The following is a 22814-nucleotide window of genomic DNA, read 5'->3' as shown; positions in this document are numbered from 1 at the left end:
GACAAAGACGCCCTTTCCTTTGAAGTAATTGCTCAAGCTTTTCAAAGCAGTCCAAGAAGTCTATCCTCTTTCTCTTTTTATTTTTCTTTAAGAAGAGTTTGAAGTGTAGCCCCTTAAACTAGCAGCAAGATAAATTTTTCTCTCAGCTTTATGGAAAGCCATGACAATTTTTCAAGCAGTAAGACTTTAAAAGGTTCTTAAAGGAATCTGTTCTGCTTTATGATCTAGCTTTTGGTAGATCCTCCTATCTCGGAAAGCCAAAGTAAAGATTTTTTGTAGCCATTTACTACTGCAAATTTTTATCAAAGAATTAACCTGATATTTTTCAGAAAACTTTTTTCTTCTACTCTTTATTTGGTTTAGAGACTTCAGTGAAAGATGGTGTTATTTGAGCTGATTTTCCCTCCTAAGTATTAACTCTCAGGGCTGGCAAGAGGTTGGGATATGAGTGCTACAATGGCACTGAGTTATATGGTTCCTAGATTTTGTTTCTAGACTTTCCAAACAAATATACACAGATATGTAGCAGTTTTTCCTTTCCTTTCCTTTCTATAGGATGTTATTGCTTGGGCTCTATGATCCAGAATGATGTATAACAGTGTAACTACAGAGAAATAAATAAATTCTCTGAGCCACATATTAAGCCTATGTTCTGCCTGCAGTTTTTCCCTCTGCCCTTAGTAATTTTATTCCAAGCGGTCCCCCAAATATCGGTTGAATTTAAACAGTTTGGACCTGTTGGATTTAAATCCCATATCATATAATTCTATTTGCTGAAGTGAAATTTTAATATTTAAAACATTTGGTTTATTGGAACTTATAAAACCCAACAGGTATTTACTGTGAACAGATTTTTTTGATGAGAAAATTTAAAGAACATGAAATCTGCATAGCAGATAATGAAACGAGAATGCACAGTTCAGGTTTTACACAAGACTGGAAAACAGCCTTTTTAAAGAGGATTTGATAGCTCCTCATATTCTTGTATGTGGATTTTTAGAGGATATTAATGTGCATTTCCTACAGGGGAGGGAAGTCAAATAGCACAGTCCTTTTACTGGAAATCCAATGAATATTTGTGAAACCAGTTACCTGAGAGCAACCCAATGATCATAAGTTTACCCTTATGTTTTTAATTTGTTTTTCTTTTCCTTTCCTTTTCTTTCTTTTTCTTTTTTTCTCCCCCCTGTATTTCCTGAACTGTCTAACCTGCTTCCTGGGTTTGAGGACATCTTGCCAAACTTGAGGCCAAAGTCCTAGCATTGAACAGTTCTTTATTTAGAGATCAGGACCTGGGAAAAGAAAAATCTTTTTCAGTTTTGAAATCATTCAGTATGTGTGTGTCTTCTGACTTGTGGAGGGAGAAATGATTGGTATAGTGTGGATCAATGGAAACTCGTATTTTGTAAGTAAAGCATACTTTTGAAAAAAATCCTAAGCATGAGTTTACAAAAAAGAATGATTTTATCTTAACCAATTTTATGGGGTTACTTGTGAGGCTTCCTAAACTGTACAGTCCTAGAAAATTCTGAGTATTTCAACTCTTACATGAAAGAAAGAAATACAGTTGACAGCAGTTTTCTTCCTTCCTTCCTATGTCCCTGAGAAAAAATTCTTAGATCTAGAAAACAAAAAGCATTGCCATGCTCAAGTGACAATGTCTTCTGGATCCACCCTTATCCATCTGTCCTTTGTTTACTTTGGCTTACACTTTAGATTGCTTTCAGCGGCCATCAGTTCTCCTTCAAACTTTCATATCCCACTGAAGAATTCCAAGACAACTCAAGTTAAAACCCAAGTCTCCCCCTCCTCGTTCCCCTCCATAAAATGGTAACGTATGAAAACAAAAAAGGAGCAATCACATTAAAAATGTATTCCTTAGATCTTAATTATTTTAATTCTTGATTTTAAAAGGTTGCCAAGTAGATATAATGAAATGTTAATTTCCAAAGTTGTATCTTGTACAGTATTTTTGTAGAATGTAGAACATCTCAGGGAAGGGGGAAACCATGAATCAGGGCTAATTATTGGTAACTTAAAAACATAGTTCTAATTTTAAGCCAAAGCTTATCTCTAATAGAAAGTTAAGTAGTTCAGATTGGCTTACATTATTTGCTGCTTTTCTTAAAATAATTTCCCAAATTTGTGTACTTTTTAAGGAAAAAATGTAGTTGCTCTTCTAACAAATTCTTTCTGGCTTGCAAAAGGTCAAGTGTGAACTTTGTAATTAAGGTGGCTTTCCCTCAGAGTTTACACACTTGGAATCAAAAGAAACCAAGCTCCTCATTCCACTTATCCTCTTGCCTTTCCATATGTCATTTGAGGTCTCCCTTTGTCATTAAGCATGTAGGCCAGTTCCTGTGTCTGGCTGCATGTGACACAGCCAATGTAGTACAACGTTTGCTACGATGCCCCTTTACTTAAATCTCATTCAGAAGTATATATAGTCACCAAAATCATGAAGGACTCTGTGGGGACACAGCTATGTATTATATACTACAATAAATGCATTGTAATAATTCTTTATAGTGGCTAGACATGAAGTAACTGCAGGCTCCAGCTGAAGTGGGGCAGGAAGCACAGAATCTAGGCCCCTGTCTTCATAGGAGAGACCCTCCTCTGCTTTTGGTCTGGATCTCTGTGCCTTCAGTAAAAGCTATTTTCCTTCCTCCCCTCTCCAACCCCCCCCCCCGCCCCCAGAAAAACATAAACATGGACACTTATTTTGCATGAAATTTCAGAGAAGCCACTGATGCATTGCAAAAACCATTGCTTTGGAGGCTAGTTTAATTTTTTGGACAGCCAGTATTTGCCTTTCCAAGGACAGCAGGTTTCTGCTGGATTTTCCCTGACTGACATGATAGGATCTAACAAGTTGTTCTTTTCCATGAGTTCCACAGCTGGTGCTAGTGACCTTCTTCTGGGCACATGTGCCCCTTTTGGGCTACACAGGATCCTTTATCAATATTCCTGTGAAACCAATCCAAATCAAGGAAATCTAAGCATGCTAATAGAACACTGCCCTTCAGTCCCATTTATAAAGGCTTTTTGTGTCTTTGTCTTTAGAGGCTATAAAAGTAGAGGGCTAGTGTGGTCTTAAAATAGTGTTCTTCAGGCTAAATATGGAGTTCAGTTTATCCTTGCAGTTTGGCATGAATCAAGCCACAAATCAAGCCCATTACTGTCTTCGTTATCTAAGCTGGGGCTGTTTGTGGTGTGGGTTTCTTATTAACCAACTAGTTTTTTTCTTTTCAGTTTGGGACTAGAAAAAAGGATGACTTTTTCTACTTGTGAAAATGTATAGAAGTATCTTCCATTATCTGGATACTGATTCTCTGCTACCCCTTCCTCACCTTCTTCCCCTAATTTTCAGTCACTATCAGTAGAATTACATGTAAGAGTTTGCTTTATTCCCCCTTTGTTCTTTGAACCATAGAGAAATACACCCTGTGAGGTCTGTATTTCAGAAAAGTACGTAAGATTAGTAAATTGGCATTTAAGAGAGGAGCTGCTTTGAGGTATCAGCTCCTAGTTCAGACTGTCTGCATTATGACAGGGATCTCAGTGAACCACGGAATGGGGGGGGGGGGCGTCCTTTCTTTGAAATGGGCATCAAGCCAGAGTTGCTACTTTTATAATCATTAGTCTATAAATCATCTAATCAAGGGGCTTATATTTATATTTGGAAAGTATCTGCGGCATTCTACAGTGCAGATTTTTGTCTTATTTTACTCTGTTTTCAACCATTGTTGTTTGATATAATCATGTAAAGATTCAAAATTTGGCAACTGTGGTCCTCATACTCCAGCGTATAGTTTGGATCTAGTCCTAAAATAGAATTTTTGGACAGATTTCCAAACTGTGAACATTATAGGAATGCCTAGGTAGAGGGAGCTGAGTAGAGAGAGGTAATCCCCTGCGTGAACTTGAATTAATTTGTTGTTTTTATCTGTTTGTTCCTAAAGGTGAGCCCACCACTCCCCGGGCCATTTTGACAGGCCATGACTACGAGATCACTTGTGCTGCCGTTTGCGCTGAGCTAGGACTCGTGTTAAGTGGTTCCAAAGGTAAATCTGTGGTACCTTCATAAAGTCACGTGCGTTTTCTAGTGTCTCCTGGTAACGAATCGCCCAAGATGGATTTGGTACTTTTTTCTCTGAGCCATGCCGCCCGTTATAGTAGCCATTAGCCACATAGGACTGTTTGACTAAAATGTGTAAGTTAACTACATAAAGTTTAAAATTCAGTTTCTTGGTGGTATAAGCCACTTCTCAGGTGTTCACTATTCACGCATGACCAGTGGCTACTGTACTGAACAGCATAAATACAGAACATTGACGTCATTGCAGAAAATTGTATTTCACAGAAGTTCTTTGAAGAGGGAGGCAGGAACAAGGAACATCTTTGTCTATTTATTCTTCTGGACTCTGGGCTGGGTTTCATCTCACACATCAAGAGTTTTCATAGAAACTCTTGACCTAGTCTGTTTTAACTTCCAAATCTTAGAACTAGGCAGGAGCCAGGATGACATTGAGAATGAAGTGGAAAGATACTTAAGTTGGTCTGCTTAGAGTCTGCCCTTGCAGCATCATCATGTGTTTAGGCCTTCATGTAAGCGAGCCTTCAGAGAGCACACACAACAAATCAGGATCTGACCAGAAACCGAGTTGTTTCTAATTCATTGCTTATTCCATCTCTGAGGTTTATCTATCTCTTTGGATATGGACCTGAGCTGAGGTCTGAACACACAAAAAAGTACCGTAATCTTATGTCTTTGAAGGTTATCTGATGGGGATGCATTGAGCATTTGACTCCCCTTATCTGCATCTCAAACTATAATACTTAGTCTAGCTAACAAGACTTATTAAATATTCAAAGGATTGTGTTTAAAAATTTAGTTGGTCAAAGCAATGAAATAATGATGGCAAGAATTCTATGCCTACTGGAGTTTTTCCTTTCTTATACCCAGGAATTTCATATATCCTGAGCAAACAAGTTCTTAGACACTACATGATCCAAATTAGACATAGGGGTGACTGGCTGGCTCAGTCTGTAGAAATGTGACTCTTGATCTTGGGGTTGTGAGTTTGAACCCCACATTGGGTATTGAGATTACTTAAAAATAAAATCTTCAAACAAAATTAGAGATCTAAAATAAACCTATCATATTAAAGGTTATCCTTGTTTTGCATGGTAGTGCAGAGTCATAAAAATGACCATGCAGGCTGAAACCATGAAAAGTGATCATAAGAGCCAATGGGAAAATTTGTGGTTGTTCCATGGCTTTTAAAAATTTTTTGTCACATTAAAAATTCTCATATACAGTTATATGTATATATATATAAGCATGAGAAAAACAGTAAAACTCAGTACACTGTAATTTAAAACATTAGAAACATTGAAAATTATTTTCTTTTTGAAAAACTTATAGTGTTTGCCTCTTTCTCTTGTATAATATAACTTAAGATAACAAGCAAGAATCTTGTCTTTGCCTCGACCAGTTGTCATGCTCCTTTCTAAGTTTGGGTAACTTTCCAACGTTTTATCTTCTGTGCATTCAATGTCATGAAACATCCCCTCAGGTTCCTTTATTTTTTTTAATGTTTGTTTATATATTTTGAGTGGGGGAAGGGCAGAGAAAGAGGGAGAGGGAGAATCCCAAGCAGGCTCCACAGTGTGCAGAACCTGACACGGGCTCTAGGGCTCTATCTCACAAACCATGAGATCATGACCTGAGCCGAAACCAAGTGTCAGATGCTGGGCCACCCAGGCCCCCACCCCCCAACCTACACTGCCCCCGGCTAGGGTTCCTTTAAAGTGAACGTTTTTGCTGGCATCACTTCTGGGACATAATTTTTGTTACAACCCCTTTTCTAATCTATGTCAATAAGTTCTTCTTCACTAATTTCCTCAGCAGTGTCAACATTTCCAGAATCAGTTCTTTCTTCTGTAACCCTCTTTATGTTCAGTATAAAGTTCACACTCAGGTTTATCACTTTTAATTTCCTTCGTGCAGTTTCACCTTTGTGGCCAGTGTTCTCTTTTGATTATCCATTTTTGTAAAATGTCACATGGGTTTATCACCAGAGATGAGGAAGCAGCACAACCACAACCACAGTTTGCTCCCTGTGCACGAATGAGTAACAGACGTGCAGTGACCACTCACTGACAGACTTTAAAGGAAATGATGTGCTTGGTCATTCAGGACGCACATCTGTTATTTACATAGTGATTTGTGGACTGAAGAGCTGGTCACAGACGTGAACTTTATGCCATCACTGTGAAAACTGAAGTTTGAACTGTGGTGCTGAGGGACTGGTGTCATTTAGAATGATAATGGACATTCACGAGTGCTGCCGCTGTGTGAAGCAGAGGCTGCTGGTATGTATTTATGCTGAGAACACAGACAACTTACAAACTCCTGAGCGGTCAAGAGAAAACCAAGAACCTTATTTTCAAAAGGCCATGCCCTTAGTAGTCCTGTGGGAAACAGAGATCACAAGTCCCCATAGGCATGAGTAACTTAGCCTGGAGATCAGCAGGCCTTATGCTCATTACTCCTCTTGTCTGACTCACATCTCTTAGAACATACTCATCACACAGGTGGTTTCAGTTACCTACTCCTTCTTAGCTTTGCAGGTGACAGGCGCTCAATAAAAATACAAACTCTCTGCGATGTATGCACTCACCTGCAGCTCCCGTCCTCCTCAGGCAGCTCAGCCTGGAGGTCAGCCTGGGGGTTGGGAGTGGTTGGTGCCACTCACAGTGGGGGCAGCAGGCAAGTGCACTTGGTTGCAGAAGGATCTCCGTGTGAATTTATGTGTGTGGGTGGCAGGGGGTGGGGAAGCGGAGGATGGGTAAGTGGACCACCAGGGACATTCTTTCATTGTGAAGCAGCAAGCAATGGGAAGGCAGAAGGCTGAGGCCTCCGGAAGCTGCCCTAATGAGCTCTCCCCACACTGGCCCACAGCGCGGCCACTGCTGCTGGGGCCCCTATGACACACGGGCAAAGCATCACAGTGAGCTCGACGGCAGCCTGTGTTTAATTGTGGCCCAGCCTTCCCGGAAGCTCCTCGAGGAATTGAAATTTGTCCTGTTCCTTTCTGAATGCCTCCTGTTTTTATCATCTCTTAGCATAAATCATTTCATAAAGTAACTTCCTGTCGCTTGAGGAAAAGTGAACTTGAATGTGTATGAGTTGGCTTTCTCCTCTCCCAAGTAGGAGGTGAGATCTGGCCAGCACGCAGAGGACATTTTGCGAAATAACATACGTAAGATAAATAATTTTTAAAGGCTTGCTACAAGCAGCCTTTTGATCCTGTTTGTGCTCAAAATTCATTTTCACATTTGTCATCCTTAAAAAAATTTTGCCTGTTGTTTCTCCTCTTTTCTCAGAAGGACCATGTCTCATACATTCCATGAATGGAGACTTGTTAAGGACTTTGGAAGGTCCTGAAAACTGCCTGAAACCAAAACTCATTCAGGCTTCAAGAGAGGGTCATTGTGTCATATTCTATGAAAATGGCTGCTTCTGTACATTCAGTGTGAATGGGAAACTCCAGGCCACTATGGAAACAGACGATAACATAAGGGTGAGTATGCTACAGACTTTGTCACCATTGTAGATTTTGACCTCCAAGTGTGGCAGGTGAGGAGGGAGAGGTTCGCTAGAGAGACCTCTGTTTTAGTCACCGAAGGCCTCTTTCCACACCAAAAGAAAATCATCAGGTAGCACGTGCATGAGGCTTATGTATCTCACAGACCACAGCACGTCCTGTTGTGCTGATCGCATTGCTCAGACAGCCCTGTGCAAGAGATCCCTCTGTGAAGCCCAAGGCGAGCCTTCAGCAGAGAGTTTTCTTACGGTTCTGTGAAGCCAACCTGGGTGGCTTTCCGTGGCCTTGTTTAGCTTTTTTTAGTCTAAGAAAGTTAACTGTACATGGTTGTTGTTTGAGCATCAAAACTGCAGTGGTCCGGTAGACCACACCTAAAACTGGCTCCTCTTCACACCTGGATAGGCTGCTGGCGGGAGTGGTAGGGGATTATGACTATTAGGATTAGTATCTCCTTTCAGACTTCTTTGTGAATAACAAGGCCAACACTTGCCAAGTTAAGGGAGTTGGCTTCCAATTAGGATGTGAGTTAGGCAGACAGTTTTCCCCTTTGGATATTCAAGGAAGGGTAATGTTAGTGGACCTTCTGGAGTCTTGCTTCATTTTCAGGACACGATTCCAAAAGTATTAGAGGTGGAAGGAAACACTGAGGACTGCTCTTTGGAGAGGCTATTTTTTCAAGGTTCTTCTTTTCTCACTCCCAACCTGCTGGTGCAGGTTAAAATAAAGTGAAGCTGAGGTATTCCTGTCATTTTCCGAGATGAGGTTGGAGGTATGTGTGACCTTGTACAGTGAGGGAACCTCAGACATGTTGGGAATGCCTCTGCCCCTGAGTGTGGCTTTTTAGGCTGGCTCTGGACATTTTATTCGTTGCTCCTCCTGACCCGGGGCAGCTTAGATGACATAAATTCTCCCAGTTTCCCACATCTAGCCTGATCACCCCCTTCTCAAGTAAATAGATATAGGATCAGGAAGTATTAAGAAACAACAACCCTAACTATAGATTACATAGATGAAATGAAGGTCACTTGCTGCTTCTATATCATAGCACTGAATTTTAATTCAGTCAATGTCCTCTCCTTTTCTCTGAGTTTTCTTCATTGTATTTTGACTGCTTCTACCACAAAAGCACGCACTCATACTCAGCTTTTATTTTTCCCTACTTTCCCATAATACTTCATTTAAACCAAGTACACATCAGAGGATTTTCCTTTCCTCTTTTCTTTACAATAATAATGTTGATAATCTGTCACTTTGAGTTACGATTATACTGTCAGCTACACTAATAAATCTGTAAAATAATTTGAAATCCCTTGCTAGCTAAAACAATATCTGTGGCATTTCAGTTAGTACGAAAGGCTCTGGGAAGTTCCTTGAGGCAGTAGGAAGGAGGCTTTCTGCAGACTGTTCATACACACATGCTTTTTCCTCTCTGCCCTGTAGCTATTGTTGTTTTTTTCCCCTGTAATATTTCCCACTGGATTTTAGGCTTAAACAATCCGTTGCCTTTTTCCCAGCACTCCTGCACTTTATCATACTAACTTGGAAGTGGCAACTGTGTGATTAAAACACGCCTGCCTAAAATGGGCACTACCTGCCCATGGCTCCGGAGACGGACACTTTCACAGCTAACTGCGTTGGGGAGGGAAGGAGGGAGAGAGAGAAAGAGTAAGAGACATCACAGAGCAAAAATCTCCAGCTCCATCCTGCAGGCCCTGCAGTCTGAGCCTGTATCAGGAAAGGAGACCATGGAAACAAATTAGTCATCAGCTCAGACCAGAAATTAAGTTTCTTTGAAATACTGAGAACCCTGCAGGCAGGCAGCCTGGGGAACCTCTGCACTAATCAAGGCTTCCCACCTGTTTTTATTTAGATGCCAGATTGTTCAGTGGCATTTGGTTAACGTATCATAGCACATCAACTAGGCAGTGTTTAGATGTCTTAATGAGTAACTTAAATGAAGTGGGCAGCTTTTACAGAGCAGCAAAGTTATTTTACCCTAAACAAAGGACAGCCACCATTTCACCCACAGGAACTCATCTATTTTCTTTTTCTGTGGAAGCTGTGTTTTAGGATGTGATCATGCCCAGCAGACCACTCTGGCTGTAGAAACCAGTTCAGCCGTGGCATTGTCCAAGGCACTCTGGATTGCAGAGGAGGATCTAAGCATGTCTCTGGGGTCCTCTTAAACTTGTTAGGCTCAACCCGGCCTGGGTACGGAGGGAGGCGTGTTAGAGTTAAGAACTATGTGAGGGCTGCTTCGAGTAGAAGACAGAGTGCCATTCAGTGAATGTTACCCTGACTCTTGCCTCCAGGGGAACTTGACAGGTTCCTCATGAGAAAGGCCAGCAAAATACTTTTTCACATTGGCAGGCCCCAGGCTCATTAAAATGTTTTGGATGCTGATAAATGTATAATCCTAAAAATCCAGGCTTTAAATTCCAGATAGACTAGGATTAGAGATTCTTTACTAGTGCAAAGAGTTAAAGATTAATAGTTTTAATTTGTATTTTAATATAGCACTTATCCAGCAAAAAGCCTCAAGTATAAAACTCAAATGAACCACAACCATAAGGTTAATGGATTTTCATCAGCTGAATTTTAGAAGTAGAGCAAATAATTGTTTGTCCTCGTTTTTACTGCAGCTCCCGGATACCCCCTAGAGATCGCTATTTGTAAAGTGAATGGGGGGAAAGGATATTGATTTTTACTTATATTGAAAAATCTTACTATTTGTATTAAGATTTAGAGAATATTTCTTACATGTAACTATCTTCCACACGTGGGTTTTTATTTCTTAGATGTATTTTTGTATTCTTGAGAAGCTACATTTAAGAGACCAGTAAAAGTTGGCATTTGCATAAATATGAATTGAATGCCTATGAAACGGCCCTTACTTTTCTATGATTTTTTTAAAAATTTGTCAAAGGGTAGGTTAAAGACTTAAGGCAACTATACTAAAACTGAGTGTAGGACAGTGTAGATATGTTTTTCAGAAGTTAGATTTTTTTTCCTTTCTGGCTTGTTTGCACCATCTGTATTCCCACTTCACTCTCCAGGTGGACACAGGATTACAGGTGTTTACACTTTTTCTGTAAAGGGATAAGTAATAAATACTTTAGGCTTTGCAGGCTCTATATTCTGTTAGTCACTTGCGAAAGTAGCCATAAACAAATGGGCGTGGTTATGTTCCAGTAACCCTTGTTTATGGGTACTGAAATTTGGAATTCATGTAATTTTCACATCATGAAATATCCTGTTGATTTTTCTTCAACCATTAAAAATGTAAAACGTCCTATAAAAACAAGCAGTGGTCCACATTTGGCCCAATTTACGGGATCGAAGAGCAAATTCCATGTGTGTACTTCCTGTTCAGTACTGGCAGGAAGCAGTCAGTCCTGAGGCAAGAAGAAAATGCTTCACCCGGGGTTTAATCACCCTGGAAGCTGTAGTTCTCTACCAGCTTGTCTTCCTAACCTGCTATAAAAATCCAGCAGGCCCAGTGAAGGTACTACAACTGTTGGCCTTCTCCCGTGGGGCTGTAGCCCCAAAGGCAGCAGTGTTTTATTGGCGATATGAGGTCAGCTAGCACTGTCTGCATAGCCTTGGTACAAAATAGGCTTCTTAGCATGTCCACGGTACAAGTGGAGAGGTGCCATGAGGCTCCTCATTTTAGAGCACTGGTTCTAGTCCACCACATACACCATCTAAATAGTATTCACAGAACTGGAGGATTTTGGCACCTCGTCTTTAAAAATCAAAAATTAAAAACACAAAAACAAAGCGTCAGACATTGCCTAACTTTGTCCATTTGACTTTTGAAAAATGGCAGAAGTTTTCTGTAACTCATGATTTCCTAAAAACTCCTTAGGAACACATGCATACAATCTCTCCCTGCATTGCAGTGGCTTCGTGGTGTGGAAATTAAACGGGGTGGGAGGCAGAGTTCTCCTAGGACCACATCTCCACTGAATATTGCTGTGTCTCATAGGCCATCCAGCTGAGCCGAGACGGGCAGTACCTGCTCACAGGAGGAGACAATGGTGTGGTCATGGTCTGGCAGGTGTCTGACCTCAAGCACCTCTTCGCCTATCCAGGCTGTGACGCTGGAATCCGGGCCATGGCCCTGTCTTACGACCAGAGGTAACACTGAAATCATGGTCTACTGATGGTGATATTAAAAACTGGAGGGAATTTATTTAAATGGTCTGATGGACAGACTGGGTTATCGGGGTCACCATGGGTTGTGGGGGTCACCTGGGCAATCAAAAAATCCAGTAAATATTGGGGTTTCCAAGATACTTTTTAAAAAGTGTGATGTTTCTTTTTGATGGCATTGCCACTCTTAGACAAAGGCTGAATTCTCTAGTAATAGATAGGATTTAAGTAACAAAGGCTGTAATTATGTTGCCATAAAGCTTTTTATATTTCTGAGAGTACTTTTTCTTTAAAATAAAAACTAAAAACCGTAAACATGTATAATATAAAAGGCCTGTATGTCCACGAGGATTTTGTGGAGAGATTGGCCTAATTTCCTAAAACCTTCTAAGTGGTAAATTTGGGGAATGTAACCTTTGGCATCTTGCTGCTTCTACACTCATTTAAGTTCTGATTTTTTTTTTTTATAGAGGTAACATATACATAAAATTTACCATCATTTTTTTGTGTACAATTCAGTGGCATTAAGTACATTCACACTGTTGTACAACTATGGCCACTGCCCATTTCCAGAAGTTTTTCATCATCCCAAACAGAAGCTCTGTCCCATGAAACACTAACTTCCCATTTTCCCTTCCAGAGCTCCAGCTCAATTCCAGTGTCTGTGAATTTGCTTCTTCTAGGTACTCTGTGTAAGGGGAATCATACAGTATTTGTCCTGTTGTAGCATGTTTCAGAACCTCATTCCTTTTTAAGGCTGAATAGTATATGCCACTTTGTTTATGCATTCATCTGACATTTTGGGTGTTTTCACCTTTTGGCTAATGTGAATAATGTTGCGATGAATATTCGCATACAAATATCTGTTCAGATCCTTGTTTTCACTTCTCTGGGGTGGATACCCAGGAGTGGAATGGTTGAGTCACATAGTAATTCTATGTTTAACTTTGTGACAAACTGCCAAACTCTTCTCTACAGTGGCTGTACCATTTTACATTCCCACCAGCCACACACAAGGGTTCCAGTTTTTCCACATCTTCACCAACACAGGTTATATTTTGGTTGTGGATTTTTTAATAATAGCCATCCTAATAGGTGTGAAGTAGTCTCTTACTGTGGTTTTGATTTGCATTTTCCTAATGACTAGTGGTGTTGACTCTGCACTCTTAATGTCCTTTGATGTACAAGTTTTTAATTTTCAACTTTTTTTCCTGTTGTTGTGAATGCTTTAGCAGTATCCAAGAAATTATTGCAAAATCCAATGTTATGAAGCTTTTCCCCTGTGAGTTTTATAGTTTTAACGCTTATGTTTATTTAGCTTTTGATCCAGTTTGAATATCTGTATGACAGTAGATAAGGATCCAGTTTCATTCTTTTGCATGTGGGTATCAAGTTTTCCCAAAACCATTTGTTGAAAAGACTGTCCTTTCTCCCACTGGATTGTCTTGACACCCTGTTAAAAACCATTTGACCATACATGTCAGAGTTTATTTGTGGGTTCTTCATTCTAGTTGTCTATATGTCAGTATCAAGACTGTTTTGGTTACTGTAGCTTTGTGGGAAGTTTTGAAAATCATGAAATATAAAACATCTGATTTTGTTCTTTTTTTCAAGAATGTTTTTGGCTATTTGGGGGTTCCTTGAGAATCCATTATGAATTTTGCAAAAAAAAAAATGGATTTTGATAGGGATTGGGTTGACTCTCTTGATTGCTTAGGCTAGCATTATCACTTTAATAATATTAAATCTTCCAGTCCATTAACACAGATGTCTTTACATTTATTTATATTCCTTTCAGCGATATTTTGTGGTTTATAGTGTACAAGTCTTTTGCCTCCTGCATTAAATTATTCTGGAATATTTTATTCAGTTTTGTTGCTATTGTAAATAGAATTAATTGTTAATTTCCTTTTCAGATTTTTCATTGTTCATGTACAGAAATGCAACTTATTTTTATGTGTTGATTTTATATCTTGCAACTTTGTTGCATTTGTTAACTTTTTGTGGACTCCTTAGGATTTCCTAAATATAAGATCTTGTCATCTGTAATAGAAATAATTTTACTTCTTCCTTTCCAATTTAGATGCTTATTTCTTTGCCTTGCCTAATTGGTCTGGCTGGTACTTCCAGTACCATATTGAACTGGTAAAAGTGATTAGCTGTGTCTTGTTTCTGATCACAAAAGATTTGAGTCTTCACCATGAAGTATGATGTTAGCTGTGAGTTTTTCATAAATGTCCTTTATTGTGTTTATGTCCTTTCCTTTTTTTTCCTAGTTTTTTTTCTTTTACTATAAAAGGATGTTGAATTTTGTCAAATGCCTCTTGTGCGTCAATTGAGATGATTATGTAGTTTTTAATTCTATTAATGTGGTAGATTAATTTTTCTGTGTTGAACCATCCTTGCATTCCAGGAATTAATCCATCTTGGTCGTATCTAATCCTTTAAATATGTGCCTGTATTAGGTTTGCTAGCATTTATTGAAGATTTTTGTCAGTATTCATAAGGGATATTGGTAAGTTTTGTTTCTTGTAGCATCTTTCTCGGACTTTCGTATCAGGGTAATGCTGGCCTCATTGAATGACTTAGGAAGTGTTCTCTCCTCTCCTCTCCAGATTTTAGAAGAGTGAGAGTTAAATATTTGGTAGAATTCACCATTGAAGCATCTAGTCCAGGGCTTTTCTTTATTGGGAGGCTTTTGATTACTGACTCAGTCTCCTTAGTACTTGTAAGTCTATTCAGGTTGTCTATTTTTTCATGATTTGGTTTTGGTATAGTGTGTGTTTTTAAGAATTTTTCCATTTCACGGGCACCTGGCTGGCTCAGTTGGTGGAGTATGCAACTCTTGATCTTGGGGTTGTGAGTTCAGGCCCCACACTGGATATAGAGATTACTTAAAATCTTTTTTTTCATTTCCATTTCAATTTGTTTGTATATGATTGTCCCTAGTATTCTCTTATAATCCTCTTTTATTTCTGTAAAGTTGGAAGTAATAGATCTATGATTGTAGTAATTTGAGTCCTTTTTTCTTAATCTAGCTCAAAGTTTGTCAATTCTATTAATCTTTTTAAAGAACCAGGTTTTTGTTTTCTTGATTTTTCCCATGTTTTTCTATCCTTTTATCTCCACTCTAATCTTTATATAATCTCCTTCCTTCCATTAGCTTTGGGTTTAGTTTTCTCTTTTTCATGTTCCTCGAAGTATAGTATTAGGTTACTGATAGAGATCTTTTTTAAATTCTGTATCTACAGCTATAAATTTCCCTCTTAGCATTGCATTACCTTTTGGTTTATTGTGTTTTGTTTTAATTTTTCTCGGTGTTTTCTAATTTCTGTTAAGATTTCAACTCATTGGTTAATTTCTATGTGAATTTTCCAGTTTTCCTTCTGTTACTGATTTCTACTTCAGTTCTGTTGTGATTGGAAAAGATACTTTGTATGATTTTTAAATTTAAGACTAGTTTTGTGGCCTAACATGGTTCATCCTGGAGAATGTTCCATGCACACTTGAGAAAAATGTCTATTCTTCTGTTGTTGGGTGTTTGACATATGTATTAGGTCCACTTAGTTTTTCTCCCCCCCCCCCCTTAGAATTTAAGTAACTTCTACACCCAACACGGGGCATAAACTCATGACCCCAAGACCAAGAGTCACGTGCTCTAAAATCCCCTTGGATTTTAGTATTCTTTAGGTCCTCTTCTTTCTGGTCGTTCTACCCATCATTGAAAGTGGGGTATTGAGGGCTCCAACTATTGTTGTAGAACTGCTTATTTTTCCCTTCAGTTCTTTCAGTTTTGGCTATCTCTTGGGGGCTCAGATATTTGGTGTATTTAAGTTTCTACAGACAGACTTCATTTTATTGTGGTTTACAGATACTGTTTTTACAAATTGAAGTTTTGTGGCAATCCTGTGTTAGGTAAATACATCACTGCCATTTTTCCAACAGCATTCACCCAGTTCATGGTTCTGTCACATTTTGGTAATGCTCCCATTTTAAACGTTCTCCTTACATTTGTTATGGCGATCTGTGATGACAACTTGCAAAAAGCTCAGATAATGGTTAGCAATTTTTAGCATTTTTCATGTATATACACTATTTTTTTTTATACATGCTGTTGTACACTTTAATAGACTACAGTATAGGGGCACCTGAAGTCGGTTAAGCATCTGACTTCAGCTCGGGTCATGATCTCATGGTTGGTGAGTTTGAGCCCTGCGTCGGGCTCTGTACTGACAGCTCAGAGCCTGGAGCCTGCTTTGGATTCTGTGTCTCCCTCTCTCTCTGCCCCACCCCACTCACGCTCTCTCAAAAATAAAACATACAAATTTTTTAAAAATAGAAATAGACTACAGTGTAAATGTAAACATAACTTTTACATGCACTGGGAAACCAAAAAGTCATTTGACTTGCTTTATTGCAATTGTCTAGAACACAGTGTCTCCAAGGTATGCCTGCAATTGTTATATCTTCTTGATAAGTTGACCTTTTAATTGATGTATCTTTGTCTCATAACAGATGTTGACTGATAGCCTATTTTGTCTGATATTAGTATAACCACTCCAGCTCTCATTAATGTATGCATGGAATATCTTCTTCTGTCACTTTCAACCTTTTTGTGTAAAGTGAGTCTCTTGTAGACAGCATATAGTTTGATCTTTTTTTTTTTTTAATCCATTCTGCCAGTCTCCTTTGATGGGAGAGTTCAGTGCCTTTATAATTAATTACTGATAAGTTTTCTGTATGTCTTAGAGCATTTTTTTGTCTTTCATTCCCTCATTACTGCGTTCTTTTGTGTTTGGTGTTTTGGTAGTGGCATATTTTAATTTCTAATTTTGATAGGAGACAGTAGGAAGGATATTGAAAATGACTTCTAAAGACTGGTTCTAACCAGACCATTCAGAGGAAGATCTAATAGACTCCCTCTAAACCATTCATCTTAGTGAGGCACCTGGGTGGTTCAGTCAGTTAAGCATCCAGCTTTGGCTCAGGTTGTGATCTCCTGGTTCATGAGGTCAAGCCCACATCGGGCTCTCTGCTGTCAGTGCAGAGCCTGCTTCAGATCCTGTGTACCCTGCCCCCTCTCTGCCCCTCCCCAGCTCATGTTCGATTTCTCTCAAAAGTTAAAAATAAACAGTCTTAGGGCTCTCCGTGTTCTCCCTGCACTACCTTCTCAGGGACGGGGAGCAAGTAGTGATAGCTCCTGTCCTCAGTGATCATCTCAGTGAGTTCACGGTTTTAAGAGGACTAAGCCCCTACCCAGATCTTCTGCAGAACATGGCCTGGTCCAAATTACAGTCAACACACTGCTTTCTCACTCTTCATTGACTTTGTACCTGTTAGAGAGCTCTCCATCACTTAACTATGTGCATCCTCCTCCACCAGCAATTACGTTTGAGTTTCTTTTGGTTCTGATACCTCATATAAAAGATAGGAGAAAGATACAGCAGAGGAACAGAGTCAGTGGTCCTGTACTAGCATCATATGGTGACAGATGGTGGCTCCACTTGTGAGAATGGTAATACAGTTGTGGGATGATGATGTACGTCTGAAACTAATGGATCGTCATGTGTCAACTATGCTTCCATTTTATATATGTAAAAATAAACATCAGGGCTCACTAGCCAGCCCACATTAGAAATTATCAAGTCTGTCCAGGTTTTAGTGACTTGTCATATTGATCATCAAAAAACATACCTTAATTCTCACAAATTGTTAGGTTTCACTGCCATCTTCTGTATTTACCTTGTAGATTTGGGGAGGGCGGTTATCTCTTTAGTAACAGATCCCTAGGGAAAAAATAGGTTTGTAAACCCCTCCTTCTCTCTGCTTCTCCCAGGTGCATCATTTCTGGCATGGCTTCAGGAAGCATCGTTCTGTTTTACAACGACTTTAACCGGTGGCATCACGAATACCAAACCCGCTACTGACGGTGACAGCTTTATCCACCCCGCCCTCAGCCGAGGCAGGGAAAGGAATGGGCAGCATCTTTCTCTTAGAAATAGCTATCACATCTGAATGTAACTTAAATTTGCTCGAAGAAGCAAAATATTTTTTAAAGTTAATTGCTATTTTTGTAGACTTTGCTTGACTTTTTTGGGGGGGAATAGCAAAGCAGAAAATTGGCTGCTGGGTTCTGTAGTTTAAAAAAAATCTATATTTTTAGTCATAATGAGAAGTCTATTTTCACCAATTATGGAAACATATCCAGTGGAGCAAGTAAACCCACTTATTCTAGCTACATTATGAAAAAACACTTCCCCTTTATCTGTAATCTTGAGAAATACATGATTTTAAGAAATAGGGTAATGGGTATAGGGAATTTTATGCTGTACTTTGGGTCCTGTATTTTTCCAAGCAATTGTGCTTCTTCAGCACTGAAATTTCTGGGATTTACATAGTAATGTTTAAATTATGGTAAATGTAATTTAAAGCATCTCAGTGAATTATTTCTATCAATATTATTCTTCAGGCATGCTTTAGACCTAGAAAATTATGGTTTGGGGGAGGCTATTTTATTTTATTGTGTGTTTAACATAAAGGATCTCATGTTCTAGCAAGTGTGAAGTATTTACAATGTTTTTTATTTACAATTTTTTCCCGATTCGTCATCTTCATAGCACACCAAAATGACAGGATGGGAATGCTCGTGGGCTCACAACTTTTGCTTTTCTTCTGAAGTAAACGCAGGTACCAAAGCTCACCCCTAAGGTTTGACCATGCCCACTGAGGCAGAGCCATCAGCGAGGGCTTCCCTCCCCCACCCCAGTCTGAGCGCAGAGGCCACCAGGTGCTGTATTAAGCAACACCCATTTCACCTTCTATTTGTTACTGAATATCTTCACCTTCCTTTGAGTAGCAATTTGTACCGAGAAACATGTTATTTTGGTGTATAGTTCTACTTTTCTAGTAGATTGCTGTGTGGAATTCTGTGAAAAATATTTGAGAAAAGGTCTGTATTGCATAAATAAATTCTTTGTAAGTTGTGAACTTTGAGTTGAAACCGACAATCCATCTCTATTTCCCTTGCAGCTTACCTAAAGGGGTCCCTTCCTATTTCCCAACACTCAGCTCTTCGCTAAAAGCAGAGATTTGGAATGGAACAACTCAGTTTGACAGAAAAAATAAAATGGCATTTGTGATTGAATTTTTGGAAAATACTATCTTTTCACTTCTACTTTAAAACAAGGATAATTCTTTGCAAAAAAAAAAAAAAAAAAACCAAACTCTGGTTCAGTCCCAGATTTTGAACCATAACCAATAAGAGACACTGTTGAATGAAAACAGGAACATGGGCCTTCTTTGGCTCCCTCTTACCAAGACTTCGCTGATGAAAACACTAGATCTATATCTAAGATCCACCACTGTTTTATAAACCATTAAGAAAGAAAAAAAAGTCAAATGTGAGTACATCATAGGTCAAAGAAATATGCAAGTTACAGGTAAATTAAGCATCCTCACCGCCATTACCCTCTGATATTATACTTTAGAAACTTTAGAGAAAATGGTAGGAGAAAATCAGGAATACTTAAGTCCTTATGCCAAGCATTTGATACCTCAACTACCCTATTTTTATAAGCTTAAAGCAAAGTGAATAAAGCAGCTTCCTCTTGGACTCTAAGAGGAAAATTGGTGCCTCCACTGCCTATACTGCTTTTAAAACTTACAACTCTGGAAAAGTAACAGAAACACAAAGTAATACAGAAGCATGACTTAACATGTATCACTTCTGTGTTCCTTTACTCAAACCTAGTTCATGTCAACATAAGGGTTGCTTAATGACAGAATCTGTTTACCATATTTGTTTGGATTTATTCAGCATTCACCTACTTTATCCAGTATTAACTACTTTTTAAAGAAACCATTACACTCCAAATAAATTTAAACCAATTAGGAGAAAAAGTCAAAGTTGAGGTGGTTTGGGATGAAAGTGGATGCCCTACAACAGAAGGGAAGCGTGGTAAGACATTCGGTACGTGGACGTGGTTCAAAGTGTGGGGTGTTCAGTTTACATACAGTGATTTACAGCTCCTTTTAAAGTGCACTGCCTCAAGAAATTCAGATTTTCCTCCCTGATAGTATTGATTCTTACCGAAAAGTCACCAATCAAGTTCTTGAGGCTCTGTAATTTAAGAAATAACACTAGGTCTCTGAAAGTGTACAGGCTTAGCGAATATAGGACATGAAAACTTGACAAGCACAGATACATGCTGATGAATGATTCACTCTTAGATGAGAATCTTATCCCCCAGAGTACACCAGACATCCATAAATAAATCTCATTAATTCAATAAAAAGGAATGATCTTGCCCCCTGAAATGACATCACACTTTAGTTCTACTTAGCATATAGGACATGAAGATTCAAAGGACCCTGCACAGGAACCCCAAGAAGCTGCATGTAGGACGTGAGGTAACATGGAACCTGGGCTCCCCTTTTCCGTTCAGATCCCACAGCAGAGCCCAGGGGCCTGACCATGCACACCTGGTGCCATGTGGCCCCCTCCTCCACCATGCTGGCAGACAGGGTGTGGGCCAAGTTTGCAGGTGATGGCTGGGAATCCCAGGAACAGCCAGACAGCACATCCACTTTGTACTCTTTTCAGCAACTAGAATTCAATTAAGTTAGCATACGACAGATCTACCAGATAGGAATTTGAGGAGAGAGATTTTCACTAGGTATCTGTGACATGTTTTTACTGGATAGGATTTCAAGAGCTCCTGGCCATACAAATCACGGGCCTGGTTTGGTCCTTCTTACTGCATTAGTCCTGCCCCTGCTCCACCCCCCATCACTATGAAAGAACACAGCAGACCAAGGATACAGAATCCTTCTGCAACGACACAGTATGAAGGATCCCACCACTGAGCTTGGTGGAGAAGGTCTGCCGGTTTCTCGTATGCGTTATAGATCGTGGAGTAGCAGCCAGCCCCCCAGCCTCACGCCATCATGTGACATCACATCAGGACAAAGCATGTTCACAAATAAAAGAGGAGGAGGACAGGACGTAAATCCCAAAATCTGCATAAACCATGTGTATCAGCAAATATGCCAGGGCCCCAAACTTGGCTATTCTGCCCCACTGCTGGGCGAAGAGTTTTCTACTTCAGTTAGGAGAGCTATCAGCCTAGCTACTCCCCCTTTTTTGTAGCATAAGGAAGCTGGGAAGTTTCACAACTTCCTAAACTAAAAAATGGGAGGAAAAGACCATAAAAACAGCAAACCAATAAAATAAAATACAAAAAACATTTGTTACATTTCCTTTTGTCTCTCCTCTTTCCTCTCAGATGTATGGGAAAATGCTCATTTGTATTTTTCTTTCACATTGAAGAGCTGAATCCATCTTGCACTTTTTGGTCCCTCAAAGTCATAAGATCACTATTTACAAAAATCTAAGCCTATTATTAATGACACTGATACAACACTCCCAGCCCTCCCTGCTACAGACCAAAAATTCAAATTGTTCAAACCAAGGGACGTTTTTTTTAATGAAACTGAGTGTGGTTTGGTCTTTCGGCAAGCTGTCTTCCAGAGACAGCCAGACTATCCAATAAGGGAAGACGGCCATCCACAAATGTTCCTATGAATTCTGAGACCTCAGCGGTCATATGCCAGAAACATGAAAAGAATTACTTTTCTGTCTCAAGTTCAGGAATATTTTTCCTTGCCAAAACCACGGTGGGGGGGGGCGGGGCAGCTGGGCAGGCTTGTAATTTCCTCATACCTGGCAGGAAGCAACTGGCTGCTTTGCAGCTTTGGACTTGGGACAATTTGAAAGACTTCCCCAGACTCGACTTCATCCTCGGCACAGACGGGTGCCCAAAGCCTCAGAACCCATCAAACTCGGCCCACAGGGTTGAAACCATCCTGAGCACACAAATGAAAGAGGTTTGGGAAAGGGAAGGGCAGGAGCAAAATGCCTGTGTACCAAATACACCCTTTCCTTCCCCTCAGCTGTTCAATGAGAACAACCCCTTCCCACAGCTAACTGCCTTTGAGTTCAAGGCCGTAGGTTTTACCATAAGGTAGCCCTCTTAAAATCCACTGGCCAACGGGGCACCTGTTCAGTGTCCAACTCTTGATCTTAGATCAGGTCACCATCTCCCAGCTCATGGGTTTGAGCACCGTGTCAGGCTCTGCACTGACAGCATGGAGCCAGCTTAGGATTCTCTCTCTCCCTCTCTGCCCATCCCCCACTCACACAGGCTCTCAAGCAAACTTAAGAAAAAAATCCAGTGGCTAAGACTAAGCTAAATTGCATGTATCAGCTTCCTTCTGGAAAAACTACTCTTTCCTCATCTAACAGAACTCACCCCCCCCCCCCCCCCCGCTTGTGATAACCTGTCAGGCCTCCTCAGTTTTCTACCACTTTGCCAGGTGTCTCTGCTAGACCATCCCACCTCTGCCTATGACATAGATGTCCCAGGTAAAGCATCTCTGAGCACCTAGACGACAGCCCAGTCGTAAGGATAGCTTCCTGGGGAACCGAGAGGAGCAAGTCCCAGCTCCAGCATGCCTGGATGAGCTCCTGGTCCTTCTGAGTTTCCTTACTGGTGGAATGTGGACATTAATATCTCTAACAGATGTGGTGTGGCTCAAATGATACAGGATGAAATACTCTGTACACTATAAACTTTTCTGGTGGTTATTTAGCAGCTAAGCATTTTCAAGGACTGGCTTGTCACTCCTTCAGAAAGCAGCTAATTCTGTCACTGGACTGCCCTTTGGCTAGAGTCTTAGACTCTGCACTCACGTCTGGCCCTTCGTAACTCCTGCCTGCTAACCTTGGACCACCATCCCTGCTACGGAACAGTTCTTCATTCAGCCCAAGACATCTACCAGATGTGCCTCTGGTCTCCCCTAACTACCACTGTATGGTGTTTCCCACCAGTCCCTGGCTGCCAGGGCTACGGTCCTCCTCACCTCTCTGGCTGCCCTCTTCCGGGTGATCATTGTTTTATGGGCACCACCACACACTGGGAGGCCTTCACAACAGACCTACACACACACACACACACACACACACACACACACACACACACACAC

General features: G+C 40.1%; 1 protein-coding gene across 5 annotated transcripts in view; it reads left to right on the top strand.

The window, feature by feature from the left end:
- LRBA (LPS responsive beige-like anchor protein) overlaps positions 1-18915 on the top strand; it is a 785855-nt gene extending 766940 nt beyond the window's left edge. For all 5 annotated transcript variants that reach the window (XM_049632267.1, XM_049632266.1, XM_049632264.1 and 2 more), the window contains 4 exons: positions 3966-4067; positions 7396-7592; positions 11605-11756; positions 17608-18915. In XM_049632267.1, coding sequence (XP_049488224.1) covers positions 3966-4067; positions 7396-7592; positions 11605-11756; positions 17608-17698 — 542 coding nt within the window. In that variant the 3' untranslated portion in view covers positions 17699-18915. The remainder of the gene's footprint in view (positions 1-3965; positions 4068-7395; positions 7593-11604; positions 11757-17607) is intronic.
- Positions 18916-22814: the final 3899 nt, after the last annotated feature.

The sequence above is a fragment of the Panthera uncia genome, chromosome B1 (assembly GCF_023721935.1).
Source record: "Panthera uncia isolate 11264 chromosome B1, Puncia_PCG_1.0, whole genome shotgun sequence".
Taxonomy (NCBI): Eukaryota; Metazoa; Chordata; class Mammalia; order Carnivora; family Felidae; genus Panthera; species Panthera uncia.
The sequence above is the reverse complement of the archived record's forward strand: the minus strand, read 5'-3'. Positions and strand labels throughout refer to the sequence as shown.